Source organism: Auxenochlorella protothecoides (genome assembly GCF_000733215.1).
Source record: "Auxenochlorella protothecoides strain 0710 unplaced genomic scaffold scaffold89, whole genome shotgun sequence".
In the NCBI taxonomy this organism is placed as follows: Eukaryota; Viridiplantae; Chlorophyta; class Trebouxiophyceae; order Chlorellales; family Chlorellaceae; genus Auxenochlorella; species Auxenochlorella protothecoides.
This window is the reverse complement of record NW_011934129.1, coordinates 132898-146237: the sequence shown is the minus strand read 5'-3', so window position 1 is coordinate 146237 and position 13340 is coordinate 132898. Positions and strand designations below refer to the sequence as shown.

General features: G+C 66.5%; 6 protein-coding genes across 6 annotated transcripts in view; 3 read left to right on the top strand and 3 right to left on the bottom strand.

Annotated features, from left to right (window-relative positions):
- F751_6452 (hypothetical protein) overlaps window positions 1-4003 on the bottom strand; it is a gene marked incomplete at both ends in the record, with an annotated part of 11535 nt that extends 7532 nt beyond the window's left edge. The window contains 10 exons of the mRNA XM_011397507.1: window positions 307-972; window positions 1160-1618; window positions 1882-2022; window positions 2179-2352; window positions 2518-2619; window positions 2773-2831; window positions 2993-3128; window positions 3298-3385; window positions 3627-3760; window positions 3914-4003. Of these exons, the coding sequence (XP_011395809.1) occupies window positions 307-972; window positions 1160-1618; window positions 1882-2022; window positions 2179-2352; window positions 2518-2619; window positions 2773-2831; window positions 2993-3128; window positions 3298-3385; window positions 3627-3760; window positions 3914-4003 (2049 nt within the window). The remainder of the gene's footprint in view (window positions 1-306; window positions 973-1159; window positions 1619-1881; window positions 2023-2178; window positions 2353-2517; window positions 2620-2772; window positions 2832-2992; window positions 3129-3297; window positions 3386-3626; window positions 3761-3913) is intronic.
- Window positions 4004-5029: 1026 nt separating this feature from the next.
- F751_6451 (Cell division cycle-associated 7-like protein) lies at window positions 5030-6186 on the bottom strand (the record flags this gene model as incomplete). The annotated part of the gene is made up of 2 exons (XM_011397506.1): window positions 5030-5964; window positions 6138-6186. 2 exons carry the CDS (start codon window positions 6184-6186, stop codon window positions 5030-5032), a joined length of 984 nt encoding a protein of 327 aa, XP_011395808.1.
- Window positions 6187-6686: 500 nt separating this feature from the next.
- On the top strand, window positions 6687-7204 carry F751_6450 (hypothetical protein; the record flags this gene model as incomplete). The annotated part of the gene is made up of 3 exons (XM_011397505.1): window positions 6687-6777; window positions 6877-6980; window positions 7112-7204. 3 exons carry the CDS (start codon window positions 6687-6689, stop codon window positions 7202-7204), a joined length of 288 nt encoding a protein of 95 aa, XP_011395807.1.
- A 106-nt stretch (window positions 7205-7310) lies between these two features.
- On the top strand, window positions 7311-10544 carry F751_6449 (2-Cys peroxiredoxin BAS1, chloroplastic; the record flags this gene model as incomplete). Its single annotated transcript, XM_011397504.1, has 5 exons — window positions 7311-7931; window positions 8268-8678; window positions 9534-9755; window positions 9998-10052; window positions 10225-10544. 5 exons carry the CDS (start codon window positions 7311-7313, stop codon window positions 10542-10544), a joined length of 1629 nt encoding a protein of 542 aa, XP_011395806.1.
- Window positions 10545-11002: 458 nt separating this feature from the next.
- On the bottom strand, window positions 11003-12391 carry F751_6448 (hypothetical protein; the record flags this gene model as incomplete). Its single annotated transcript, XM_011397503.1, has 4 exons — window positions 11003-11179; window positions 11327-11875; window positions 12089-12213; window positions 12310-12391. 4 exons carry the CDS (start codon window positions 12389-12391, stop codon window positions 11003-11005), a joined length of 933 nt encoding a protein of 310 aa, XP_011395805.1.
- Window positions 12392-12782: 391 nt separating this feature from the next.
- Window positions 12783-13340, top strand: part of F751_6447 (LAG1 longevity assurance-like protein 2) — a gene marked incomplete at both ends in the record, with an annotated part of 4241 nt that continues 3683 nt past the window's right edge. Inside the window, 3 exons of the mRNA XM_011397502.1 lie at window positions 12783-12935; window positions 13034-13124; window positions 13222-13291. Coding sequence (XP_011395804.1) covers window positions 12783-12935; window positions 13034-13124; window positions 13222-13291 — 314 coding nt within the window. The remainder of the gene's footprint in view (window positions 12936-13033; window positions 13125-13221; window positions 13292-13340) is intronic.

Sequence of the window (13340 nt, the reverse complement as noted above, 5' to 3'; positions counted from 1 at the left end):
TGCTGGGCGTGGGTCGAGGCAGGGCCGTGCGATGGAAGGTAGGTGAGATGGTATTTTGGGTTGGGGGGGGGTCATGGGGTATGAGGTGAGGGCGGACAGAGAGTGGGATAAGGGAGCCAGGCGTGTGAATGGTGCAGTGGCACGGTGCTGCGACACACAGGGCCCCGACCACCCTTAGACCACCCTCATGTTGACACTTTCCGCCGCAAAAGGTTGCGGACCCCACACTCTGACATCCGCATGAGGCCCGCACCATTCCCCCGCCAGATCACACACCCCACAAGTGAACCATCCCTGAACATGAACCCAGATGACCTGGACCAGGCGCAGCGCGACGACGGCGACGCGCTCATTGCTGACGTGGCGGATGGACACGCGCGCCAGAGCGCGTGCGCAGAAGCCGGCCACCACCGCGCCGCGCAGCTCGCCCAGCGCGATCGAATCTAGCCCCGGCCCCGGCTCCGCCAGGGAGCGGGCCAGAGTCTCTGCCAGCACGGCGTCCGAGGGCGAAGCCTGCTCAGCGCCGCTGCCCAGCTCTAGGAAGGCGGCCGCCACGGTCCAGAGGGGCTGCTGCACACCGTGGTCCTCCAGCAGCGGCGTGGCCTGGGGCCGCCAGGTCAGCATCAGGGACCAGAGGGAGGGCAGATGGCGCAGGACCGTGGCCTGTGCCCGCCGGCGCAGCACGCCCACCGCCTCCAGGCTGGTGTTTGCCGCGGCGCCGCTGGAACCGCCCCGTCCACTTCCATCGCGGGCCAGAGAGAGCGCCGCCTCCGCGACCCAGGAGGCCAAGCGGACCGACCCTGCGTGCCGCAGGTGCGACAGGGCGGGGTCCAGGCGCGAGTACCCTTCCGCCACGGCCAGCTCTGCCAGGATGCCGTGCAGCAGGGGCCAGGCCAGGCCGGCGTACCGCTGGGCGGCGACCCCAGGGTCGAACGCCGTGGCGCCCACCTCTCGGCACCGGGCGGCCAGCATCTGTCGTGTGGGGGGGACATGCGCGCAGAATTGAGTTCCAGAGGCGGAGCATGTATACAAACACTGGGTCCTAGATGTTCAAGGGGTCAAACATCCTCATGCACACAGCGGCAGGCCCCTCATTTGTGTCCAGCATCAGGGGTGATGGTGAGTAAGGCCGCCCCCCTGCCTTCCCTTCCCAGCTCACCGCATCCAGGTCACACAGCGCGGGCCCCAGCTGCGCCCTGGCTTCCAGGGCCACGCGGCGAACCACCCCCGCAACCAGGGCGGCCCTGGCCTCGGGGTCTACACTGGACTGCAGCGCCGCCACGTCCTCCTCGCGCACGTCCAGGAAGAATGGACGAGTGCCGGCGGCGCCGGCCAGGACCGCGGTGGTGTACCAGGGCCCCAGCCGACCTGCGCCCTCGAACTGGGCCTGGAGCCAGATGCGCAGCATGCCCGCGATCGACCCCGGGGAGGTCAGGGACAGCGGCGCGTGCTGCAGGGTCTGGGCCAGCAGGAAGCAGGCCAGCTGGCGGTACGTGCGGTTGGCCACCCGCCAGAAGGCGTCGGGGTGGTGGGGGGAGGTTGCCAGCCTCTCCACCGCATCCCAGGAAAGGCGCCGCTGATCCAGCAGGAAGGCCAGGCACCTCGCCAGCGCCTCCACCTGCATGTGCCAGCGCAGGCACGAGCAAAGGAGTGATGCGGGGGACTGGTCGGATCAGGCTGCTGGGGACACCAAACGTCTGGCGTGGCAAACTGCGGTGCTGTACGGTCCCTTTCCCACTGCTCCGCTGCGGCGCTTCGCAAGCCCCGCACCTTCTCGCCGCCCACACGCTCGCTCTCGGGCACCTCCTCCGCCTCGGGGGCCGGCGGCCGGCCTGGGCCGGAGCGGCCGGGCGCGCGGCGCAGCGGGTAGTCTGCCGCCACCATGGCCTCCAGGCAGGGCAGGGCTGCGGACTTCACGGCCTGGCACAGGGCCTCCAGGGCCGCCTGCGCCACGCTGCGCTCCGCAGCGCCCAGCTGCATCAGCGCCCCGGACGACACTGCCACCTGCGTCGCGTCCAGGGCCTGCGGGACGGTCGGGGGGGGAGTGGGAGGCAGCCTGCTTGCCGTGCGGCATGGAGATTGAAAATGAATGAGTACACTCGAAGTGATTCATCGAGCCCCCATCACGACAGAACCCATACTCATCCGCGACCTTGGGACCTCCTCCCATGCGCTCACCTCGCAGACCAGGGCCAATCCTTCTCGGCGTGTGTCACGATGCAGGCGTGCGGTGGAGGAAAGGAGGGCCTGCAGGAGCCTGGGGCTCAGCAGCCTCCCCGCCGCAAGGCCCATGTGTGAGGCCGCCAACCCCGCCACATTGGACAGGCCGTACTGTGCAACCTGCTGCGTCGTCTGCGGGAGGAAGGGGGGAAAGAGGGGAAGAGTGGATGAGCAAGGGACGCCCAGCAGGAGGGCCCAGCTTCAGTGTCCGAGCGCACACACGTATATGCCAAGTCCCGCAGGCAAAGACAGCCGTACAGCCTCGACGCTCCTGCCAGGCCTCGGACCCACACCCACCGCGAAGAGTGTGCTGAGCTGAGCAAACTGCTCCACCTGTGAGGCCTGCAGATTGGGCACCCAGGGTCCTATGCGCACGTCGCCCAGAGGCAGGCTTTCGCTCTGCGGCGAATTGAGATTGTGTGGAGGAGATCCATGGTTCAGCACCGAGTGGTGGCCGCCAGGAGGACAGGGATCTCAGCAAAGCGATGGGCTGGAGGCCGCTGCAACATGACATGGCCCTCCAGGCGCTGTGCACATCTTCCATTCACTCACGTCCAGCATCCCTTCCAGCAAGGGGAGCGCCATGGAGAGGTCCTCCACCAGGTTTGCAACTGCGCCAGCCATTGAATATGCACGGGGTTAGGGTTGAATCGGGTGTTGAGATGGCGATTCCTTGCACCAGTTGGCATGTTTCGTTACGCGTCACAGGCAAGGCCCTCATTCTCAAACCCTGCCCCACAAGAACAGACACAACCCCATGTCGAGCACGCACGCAGGTCGGCCAGGGTGGCGACCACACCATCCAAGGACAGCTGCCGCCAGTGCAGAGTGCGGAGGAGGTCGATGCAGCCTCGTAGCAGGATGATGCGCGCCCGCGCGTCACACCGAGGGAAGCAGAAGGGGCCAGCCTGGATGGAGAAGAGAGCGGAGCGTGGCAGTGTGCTGGCCGAGGGCGGCCAGTGGGTGCTCAAAACTACTATTGTCAGGCGCGGGGACCCCAGAGATTCAAGGCACATGCACCTCAAGATGTGTCTATCCACCCCTGCACGCCGGATGCTGCCTGATCATCCCAATCACCTCATTGGGCAGGAGCAAGGGCTGGACCCTGGTGAGCACCATGTCTGGTGGTAGGAGGTAGGCAAGAAAATTGAGCAGCGACACGGCTCTGTTCAGGGGTCGGGCAATGGGAGGGTGAGATTGATTCCAGGCACTGGATTGTCGTATCTGCAGGTGAGAAAGCATTGCATGCAGCATCGTGGCAGGGGTCCATGGCACCAGATTTGCTCCACCTCATAATTACAGCCTACTGATGTCTCTCCTATCCGCACAGGGATCTACTGACAAGCAGACAGATGGATGTAACAAATTCATGCCACCCCTTATCCCACAAACAGCTGCGCACCCACCTCCTCAGCCCTGCATGACTGTACAGCTTGGGATTGCCAGGCCTGCCAGCACCCTCGCAACACGCGACAGGTTCCCGCAGCATGCCGGCCGTGGTGTCCAGCAGCGATTCCAGCCTTGCCACACAAGCCTCGTGCTGTGGTGTGCGGCAGAACGGAGCATGTCAGGCCCTTTCCACAGGTCAGGGTCACAGCACAGTGGCAAGCCAGGGCCCATGCGGGTGTTGCTGCGTCCTGACCAACCCCGGCGCAGGCGTTCTGGGCACCACCGCAGCCCACACAGCACCCACCATGCGCGCATACGTGGACCTGGCCTGTGCATCGGACACGCCGGGCACGCGCCCCTCGCAGGCCGGGGAGTCTGGGTGGAAGCGGTACATGTCCTGCACCGCAGCCACCGCCAGCTCCGCCGCGACGCACAGCTCGTTCCAGCGCGCCGCATCTTCAAATCGGGGCTCGGGCCCGGGCGGAGCGCAGGGCCCCGCCCCCGCCGCCGTGCTCGCCAGGCTGGCAGGGGGCGTCGCTGACGCAAGGAAAGCTGACGAGGCGCGGCGGGCGAGCGTCGTGCGGGGCCCTCCCTCACATACGCCACTCGCGGCGGGGTGCGGCACTGTTGAGATGCCAGTCTCATGCGCCGGCGCAGGGGACGCCGGCCCCCCACCCTGCCATTCGTGCTCCTGCTCGGGGAGTCCAAAGCCAGGAGCGACAGAGGCCTCCCTGGAGGGAACTCCGGCCCGGACGTACCCGTGGCGGGCGGGCGCTGCAATGTCACCCAGGTGAGCCCTCCTAGAGGGATGGGACTGCGGTGCGCCAGACGCGCCGGGCAGGCCGCCATGCGGGCCGTCGGGAACGCCGGGCGCGGCAAGCGGCCCTCTTCTCGCCGCGTGTCTGGAATCGGCCCCCTCTGCGGGCCACTGGGGCGCTTGCCCCTCGCGCCGCCACACAGTGCCGGCCCTGTCCAGCACCTCAGACGCTGGTGGTAGGGGGAAGGGGCCCGCTGACCGCGCCCCATGCGAGATATGAGGGCCCGCTGCGGGGGGCCAGTCGATGCCCAGCGGCGCCGGTCCCGGGCCGGGCGGCGCGGCGTCGGGGGTCGCGCGGCGTCGGGGCGCTGGGTCTCGCCAGTCCAGGGCGTGCACGGATTCCACCGCATCGGCTGCGACCGGGGTCCGGCCGCCAGGCCATATGCTGTGCAGGGTCGTCTGCATCGTCCGGCTCGGCGTGGAGCCTGCCAGGGCGGAGGAGAATCGAAAGGTGTTGGGATGGGGGCCAAGGCCTGATCTTCCTAGGATCGGGTGGCGCTCGCAAGGGAGAGCTGGGTATCTCTGTCACATTGCTGTTCCTACATGCTTTAAACATATACCAGAGACCTACTTCAACCCCAGTCATACCCCCCCTTGGAGAACTCACGACGTAAAAATCAACTCACCACCAGTCGAAACATCCTCCTCCTCTGCTAGCTCAGCGTCCAGTAGGCCCAAGAAAGTGCTCCCCCCCCGGGCCTGCTGCGCTTCCCCCGGCCCCTCCCCCCCCAGCGCCGAGGGGGCGTCCAGCTCTCGCGCCACGGCCGCCTGCGCGGCCACGAGGCGCCCCGCCGACGCGGCCTGCAGCACCTGGCGCCGGCTTGGCGCCATGGCCAGCAGCCTCTGGCGCTTGGGCGGGGCGGGGAGCCCGGCGCCCTCCCCCGCCGGCAGCGGGGCGACAGCGGGCGCGCGCGGCGGCGCTCCGCGTCCCGTCCCGCCGCCCCCCATGGGCGCGGCGGCCACCTGCGCCCCGACGTGCGTCAGGATGAGGTAGTGCGCCACAGAGGCGTAGTGCTGCGCGGCGGCCTCATGCGCGAGCTGGTTGGTGGCGAACCAGCCGCGCTTCAGGCGCTGGCAGTTGGCGCCGGAGCAGTTGCAGATGTCGCGACAGGCGGGGCAGAGCCAGGCCGGGTTGCTCCGGACCTCGTCCAGATTCTCCCCCATGCGCAACCAGAGGCAGGAGCCGCACCAGTACCCGCGCCCCGGCCCGCCGTAGTAGTTGTTCCGCCCCTCGCAGGCCGCGCAGGCGGTCTTGGGCTCCACCAGGCGCTGCCGGCAGAAGTGGCAGGTCCGGCACCCCGCCGCGCAGGGCTGGGGGTGGTGCCGCGCGCAGAGGCGCGTGTCGCGCGCGCGGGTGTAGGGCCGGCGTGGGCGGAACATGTATAGGCGCCGGACGTGCTCCAGGGAGTAGGACTCGCGCTGGGCGGGCGGCGCGTTGCGCTGCTGGGCGCGCAGCTCGGCGAGGCAGGGGCCGATGCGGCGCTGGGCCTCCAGCAGCTCGCTGAGGTCCAGGCCCGTGGTGTCATTTGACCCGGAGTCTGTTAGGGCGGGGGGTTGAACTGCAGGGAGGCAGGGGAAACCGTTCTGGGGTGACAACGATCCAGGGGATGGAGGGCTGCGGGTGGGGTCCTTATCACAAGGGGTGTAATGATGGGCGAGGAGTGTTTGCTGGGCAGGCGGCCTCATGAGCGAGGACACCGTGTACATAGACTGGGGTACCCATGCACGAAGAAGAAGGCATCCAGCCCGCTGCTCCCCATGAGATCCGGGAGCGCCGCACTCGTGCCAAGGTTCCACAGCCCTCCAAGCCCTCCCAGACACGCCTGCTCCCCCTCACCAGAGTCTGTCCTGCGCGATATTGCAGCTCTGGAGGATTCATCTGAAGGGGATGGGCCAGAGTTCCAAACCTTGGCTTGCAGCTGCTCGAAAAAGTCGAGGAACTCGTGGCCTTGGGGGGCCATCCACGCCTGGGAGCGTGCAGGGAAAATCCCCTGCGACCACTCTCACTGCATTATCAGGGTGGAGATGGTCGATATCAAGGCGTCTATGCCATTACAGGAGGCATCGGCTAGAGGTGGTGAAGGGGTCTGGGGCCGGGGCCTGTCCCCATGTCGATTGAATTCCTTCCGGCGACCGCGCGCGCAGCATGAGAGCCCCGGGGCTCCCCATTGTACGCTCTATGATTCATACTGGGGCGAAGCTCCACATCAGCTTCGCATGGCTCCTCCCGTGTTGGCCCACCGTACCATCTTGCCGTCGGATGGAGGGAAGGGGCATGGAGATCCCCGGATCGGATCCTCGACAGTCCGTCAGCAAGGAGGAGGCCCTAGAGGCCTGCGCTGCCGAGCACTGTGAGCCAGGGGTTTCGTGCGCAACTTTTGTTGGCATGCACGTCGCAACAAAATTCAAAGTTCCGCGATGACCATCGCTACCACCACTCTCCCTCGCAGACAGGCTGGTCACTTGCTTCCGTCAGTGCTCCCTGTGGGAATCCTTCGTCGGGTGCTGCGTGCCGGAGAACCAGGCCTTCTGGCAGTGCTACACCACCAAGCGAGTGAGTGGCTGTATCTGAAGGATTCTGGTTCCCGGTTGTCACAAGTCGCAGCCTGCTGGCGATCGGGGTCTGAGGCGCATGGACTGAGTGCTCCAGGGCCCCTCACCTCCCCCCACCCCTCCACACCCCAGGGCAAAAACGAGGTCACAGGCCCAGTCCAGTGGCTGAACACCCAGTTCTCTGGCCCGGGGGCTAAATCCAAAGGCGAGAAAGCTGAGTCCTAGCCTGAGAGTCATTGCGCTCGGCGTCCCAGCCACCTTTCCCCACATCCTGCTATTACTCGGGACGTGGCCGCTCCGTCACATCCCCACATCCGAGACTATCCCTCACATGACCCACGCCACCGAGGTGGACCTGGGCCTGCTCAAGGCCCTTGTGGCCCTGCACTGCCCCGTGCTGCACCTGCACCCGCGCGACCCTTTCCTCCCCAGCAGCGCGGAGTACTTCCTGGAGCACAGCGCGCTGCTGGCGGGGCGGGTTGGGCACGAGGCGGACGCGGTGCCGCTGTCGCGCCACGGCGAGCTGGACGGCTGGGCGCTGCTGGAGCGCCAGCGCGGCCAGCCCCCCGATGCCCCGCTCCTGCTGTCCCTGGACCCCGCAGCGCGTCCTGGCCCGGCTTCCAGCTGGCTCCCACGCGTCCCCTTCTACGTGGTGCCCAAAGTGGTGCAGACCTGTCCCGCAACGCGCGCGCCCGAGGTGCTGGAGCTGAGCTACGTCACGCTCTTCCCCTACAACGGCCCCTACCTGCTGGGCTGCGGCGCGCACGACGGCGACTGGGAGCACCTCACCGTGCGCTGCCGCTGCCCCTCCGGCCAGCTGCTGGGCGTCTGGTACAACGCCCACCGCAGCCGGGACGGGGAGTGGGTGCCGGCGCGGGATGTGCCGCGCCGGCCCGGCGACGGCCGCATCCTCGCCTACGTCGCCCTGCACGGCCACGGCACCTATCCACGAGTGCGTGGGGATGGGGGAAGGGGGGGTGCTGGGAAGGGGGACTTGTACCCTTGTGTGGGATATCAGGGAGGGCAGTTCATGCACCCTCTTGAGAGGCACCACGCTGGCCGACCGCTGCCCATGCCCTGCTGTGATCTGGCGATTCGCTTCCTGCGGGTGCCTGCCGTGCAGAGGCGACCGTATTTTGGTGCTGAGCGCAGCGCCAGGCTCCACACGTCGCAAACCATTGCATGGCACAACCCCTGCCCAGACCGTTCCGCCCCCCAAACCCTCCTGGTCACCCCGCCCTCCAGCCCAGCAACACGAGGCCCTGCACCCTGCCGTACACACACACAGGTGGGCACCATCCCCCGCCTCTTCGGCCTGGGCAACGACCACACCTCCGACGCCGGCCTGGTTTGGGACCCGGAGCGCGTGGTCCTGCTGCCCTACAGCCGGGATCCGGAGCCGTCGCGTCCCCTGGAGGGGCCCCACGCCCCGGAGCCCGCCACCTGGCGCCTCCAGGTCTGCCCCAGCCGGGGCAGCACGCTGCCGGAGCCGGCGCCGGCCACCCCACGCGGCGTGCCGGCGCGCGAGGCCTCGGCCCTCGTGACCACCGACCAGCCCTGTCCCTGGCTCTGGTTCCGGGGGGCCTGGGGGCAGACCGACGCGCCGGCGACGCAATCCTGGTTCGGCAGCGCGGAGTGCCCCGTCTCGCGCACGCCGCTCATGCGCCTCTTCTGCCAGGCGGCCCCGGAGACCGCCAGCGTGTGAGTGCGGCGGGGTCAGGGCCGCCGTGAATCCCCCATTCCTAGCACTTCCCGGGCGCCTGCTGCCCACTCTCTGGTCCCCCCTTGCCCCTGTGGCGGCCTCAGACGGCCTGTGTGCCCCGCTCAGATACTTGGTACTACAAATCGCATCCCTGCGCTCAGAAGGTCGGACTCGAGCCGCCCCGCTCCACCTTTGTCAGCCCTTGCCGCCAGCGCACCCGATGAGAACCTAAATATGCGCCGCTGGCTCATAGCCTGCACTGTGCCTACACATAGTGACTTGATGTAAGGTATATGGATGCTCCCGACAGGTTGAAAAGCATTGGGGCCGGTGGGCAGAGACGTCGGCCCTCCCAGGCCCGTCGCCCCTCCAAAACAGATAGAGGTAGACCCACGTGGGCAGATAATTCCTCCACCCCGAAGCTCCCACCCGGCCTTGAATTCATGCCACCCCGATGCATCCATGACACAAACACACCGTCTCACTCCGATTCAGCCATGATCGCTGCCCTGTCTGCCGTCAGCGCCGCGCCCGGCGGGGCGGGGGCCACCAGGTCCCTCCCCCGTGCCGGCCCCACAGTCTGCAGCACATGCCGGGCCACCGGTCCACAGGCCAGGGGGATGGGTGCCAAGCTCCCAATCTCATCTCGTCGCGCACCCAGCCTGAGGTGCCGCGCTGAGGTGGGCGCCAGAGTCGGGGCAGGGAGTGTTGGAGCAGGCCCTGTCAGTCCTGCGCCTTGATGCAGCCATCTGTGACATGCAGAACCCTTCGCATCCCCAAACCCATGTAATAGTCCATCCTGGCATCACACACACCTCCACCCCGCGCCCTTCCCTCCCCCTCCCCATCCAGATTCACACCCTGAACAACCCTGGGCCGCTGGTGGGCAATCCCGCCCCCGAGTTCGAGGCCACTGCCGTCTTTGACCAGGAGTTCACGGACATCACGCTGAGCCAGTACAAGGGCAAGTACGTGGTCCTCTTCTTCTACCCCCTCGACTTCACCTTTGTCTGCCCCACCGAGATCACCGCCTTCTCCGACCGCCACCAGGAGTTTGCCGACCTGAATACCGAGGTGGGGGGTTGTTGATGTGGTGGGGACTCCCGTGGGGGCCATGGGGTTGTTTTTGTTGGGCCACCACACTTTCCCATGGCCTGTTACAGCTGGGCAAGTGTGCTGTCACTTCAAGTCAATGTACCTCTCAACCCTGAATCAGTGTCATCGAGTGGACTGACTCCTTCCCACTGCCCTCAGTCCTGCTTGCCCGGCGTCATCCTACCGACCCACTGACCCCCTTAAATCCCTCGCTTCTTTAGATCCTGGGTGTGTCTGTGGACTCCCAGTTCTCCCACCTGGCCTGGATCCAGACGGGTGCGCCGTGGTTTTGTTGCGATTGACAGTGTTGAGCATGCGCCGGGGGCTCTGCCACCCGCTGCATGGCTTGCCTGCTGGATACCGGCGCCCAGGGATGAGGAGCGACGAGCACGGACTTCGATGCCCAACCCCATTCCTACCTTCCTCCCCACTACCGCCAATCCAACAGAGCGCAAGGAGGGCGGCGTGGGCGACCTCAAGTACCCCCTGGTCTCCGACCTCAAGCGTGAGATCTCCACCAAGTTTGGCGTGCTGTCCGCCGACGGCGTGGCCCTGCGCGGCCTCTTCATCATCGACCGGGAGGGCATCATCCAGCACTCCACCATCAACAACCTGGCCTTTGGCCGGAATGTGGACGAGGCACTGCGTGTGCTGCAGGCCCTGCAGTACGTCCAGGACAACCCCGACGAGGTCTGCCCCGCCGGCTGGAAGCCGGGCGAGAAGACCATGAACCCCACCAAGAGCAAGGAGTACTTTGCGGCCATCTGAGCGGGGGCCAGCGGGTCGATTCAGTTGCTTGGAGACACACACACGTGCGCGAGTCATCCTGTAATCTGTTGCGAGGAAGGAGGGGGTGTGTCTTGGCCAGGAAGTTTTGTCGAGAAAGGAGGATGAAGATTTTCTCATCCTCCTTGGTCGCCCCATCATGGGAGTCAGGTTTCCCCGGTCTCCCCTCAGGACGCCACCGGGGGGCTCAGGGTGATGTTACAGTGCGTCACGAGACGAGCCCCACCTGCACACAACCGAGCAAGGGCTGGGTGGTGCAGGGGGGCTCCGAAACATGCATCAATGCAAATGAAATGAACGGGAAAGGGGATGGTGCTGTCTGCATCACCCTCGGTAGGCAGCCGCTGGCGAGGTGCGGGGGTTCCCAGAGGGAATGCGGCGACCGGCCGCCACCTCCCAGTGTGCCCGCAGCAGGCCGGCAGGGCGCGGCGTCAGGGAGTTCAGCTGAAGATGCGCACCGCAACCTTGCGCCTGATCCAGGCCTGCAGGTTGTCTGTCGCCGAGGTGATGCTGTCTTGTACCATGTTGTACTGCTTCGCCAGCCGGGAGGTGAGGGTGGAGAAGACGCCGTCCCACATGGGCGCCACAGCGTCCAGCACGCCCGAGTCATCCAGGGTCTGAAGGGATCGGTGTGTGGGTTGGTGGGGGTGGGGGGTTGAGTGCCAGCTGGGAATCTGGACGGTGGGCTTGGTCCACGATTCCCATTATGATGTGAGGTGTTGGCCTGGCCCCGGGGTCCCCGAACGTCCCCCGCCCCCGGAAACACCACCACCGTGGCTCGCCTTGGTGAGGTTGTAGGTCTTGGGCCCCTCCTCCGGCTTGAGGAAGCCCTGCTTGGTCTTGCCCCAGGTCTTGACCACCTTGCACTCCTTGGACTTGATGATGGTGGCCTGGTGGTGCTTGAGGAAGCACTCGCTGGGCGTCTTCACCAGCCGGATGGTGGGCTTCCGGCAGCGGATGGACTTGTCCTCCTGGAAGATGCAGAACCCGCCCCCGATGGCCAGGGTCAGGTTGTAGCCCACGCAGGCGGTGGGCAGCTCCGCCTTCTCGATGGCAAAGCCGTCGGTGCACAGCTCCTTCTCCAGGGCCTTGACCCCGTGCCAGGCGTCCCGCGCCACCTCCGCCGTGCCGTTCATGAAGTCGGAGGCGAGGGCCAGCAGGTTGTGGGTGTGTGACAGGGACAGGGAGGTGAACAGCGACTCCGCCCCGTACATGGTGTCCTTCAGGTCCTCCCAGAAGTCGGTCTTCTTCACGATGCTGGACACCGTGGCCACCTTGGCCAGGTTCTTCAGGACCGTGCCCGAGTTCAGGCCCTGCAGGTAGGTCGTGAGGGCGGAGGAGGCATTGGTGGTGCCCAGGAGGGAGGAGAAGGGGGAGGAGGCGGAGGCAGATGCCGATGGGCCCAGGAAGGAGGAGAAGAGGCCGGAGGGGGAGCCACCAGGGGAGCCGCCGGAGGAGCCCAGGAAGGAGGAGAAGAGGCCGGCGGTGGCGTCGCTGCCGCTCATGGTAGTGCTGTTCGCGGGGACGATGGCCGAGGACGATCCGCTGGGCGCGGCGGTGGCGGCGGAGGAGCCGAGGAGGGACGCCAGGTTGGTGATGTTCCTGAAGGAGTTGCCGGAGGTCAGGAACTCCTCCAGGGTCTGTGACAGCTCTGCGTGCGGAGGGGGGAGCGAGGGCGGACGGGGCTCGGGAACCGGGCCCACAGGCAGTTGCCGGGCGGTTGAGTCCCGCACCCTTCCCCGCATACCTGAGAAGTCGGCGTCGGCCTGGACCTTACTGCATGTAGTGCACAGGGCGAGGAGGAGGGCGAGCGCCCCGTAGCGGCGCATGGTGCCTGCGCGCCCCGAGGTGGGGTGGCCTTGGAGCAGTGCTCGAGGAGGTGTTGGCGGAGGCTGAGGAGGGCGGTGATGCGGGCGCTGTGGTCTCAAAGCAGTTCAGTAGAACATTAAGTGGTGGTGGAATGCATCGTGGAGGGTGGGGACTCCCGGAATACACGCACATGGGGGTGCTTCGGGGGCAACAGGTTGGACTGCATTGAACTGCACGCATGACCGCGTGCGGCGCATGCTGGGCCCCAGTCCCAGATCGGAGCCCTGGGCGCGCTTTGAATCCTCGACAAGAGGGTGTCGTGGGGTGTGTGAGGACACAACGGATGTCCTGACGATCCGTTGCCCCCCTCAAGGCTTCCACTCTCGAGCACTCCAGGTCTCTGCAGCACCCATGGCTGATGGGGGCTGGTTCGAGAGGGTTTTGGCGACCGTCTTCGCCGACACCCCCTTCTTGAAGGGGGGCTCCGCGGACTATGTGCTCGCAGCGTGCTTGGCCCTGTGCTTTCCCATCGTGCGCGCCATCATGGACCGCACCGTGCACGAGGTAGGGTGCTGGGCTGGAGGAGGGGAACCCCTCTCAGACTGTCGTTGGGTGGGTCCCATGATTGCAGCACAACATTACACGGCAATCCTACCTGGCAGACTGTGGCCTGCTGGGCGCTGAAAGTGCCGGCCTACAAGAAGAGCGACGACCGACCCAAGGAACTGGAGGAGACGAAGACCAAGTTCAAAGGTGAGCGGCTGGTTCTGGGCGGCCGCGAGGCTCCTCCCCCCCTCCACGCTGCATCGATCCTCAGACCAGGTTCACACCCCTCCCTCCAACCGTGCAGAGTCCCTCTACAAAGCGGAGGCTCAGGCGGTGTTGACCTTCTTCCTCCTGCTGGTGGTGACGCACCACAAGTGGGTCGGGGTTTGGCTGGTGGGGTGGCACCTCCTGTAGTATGCTGGG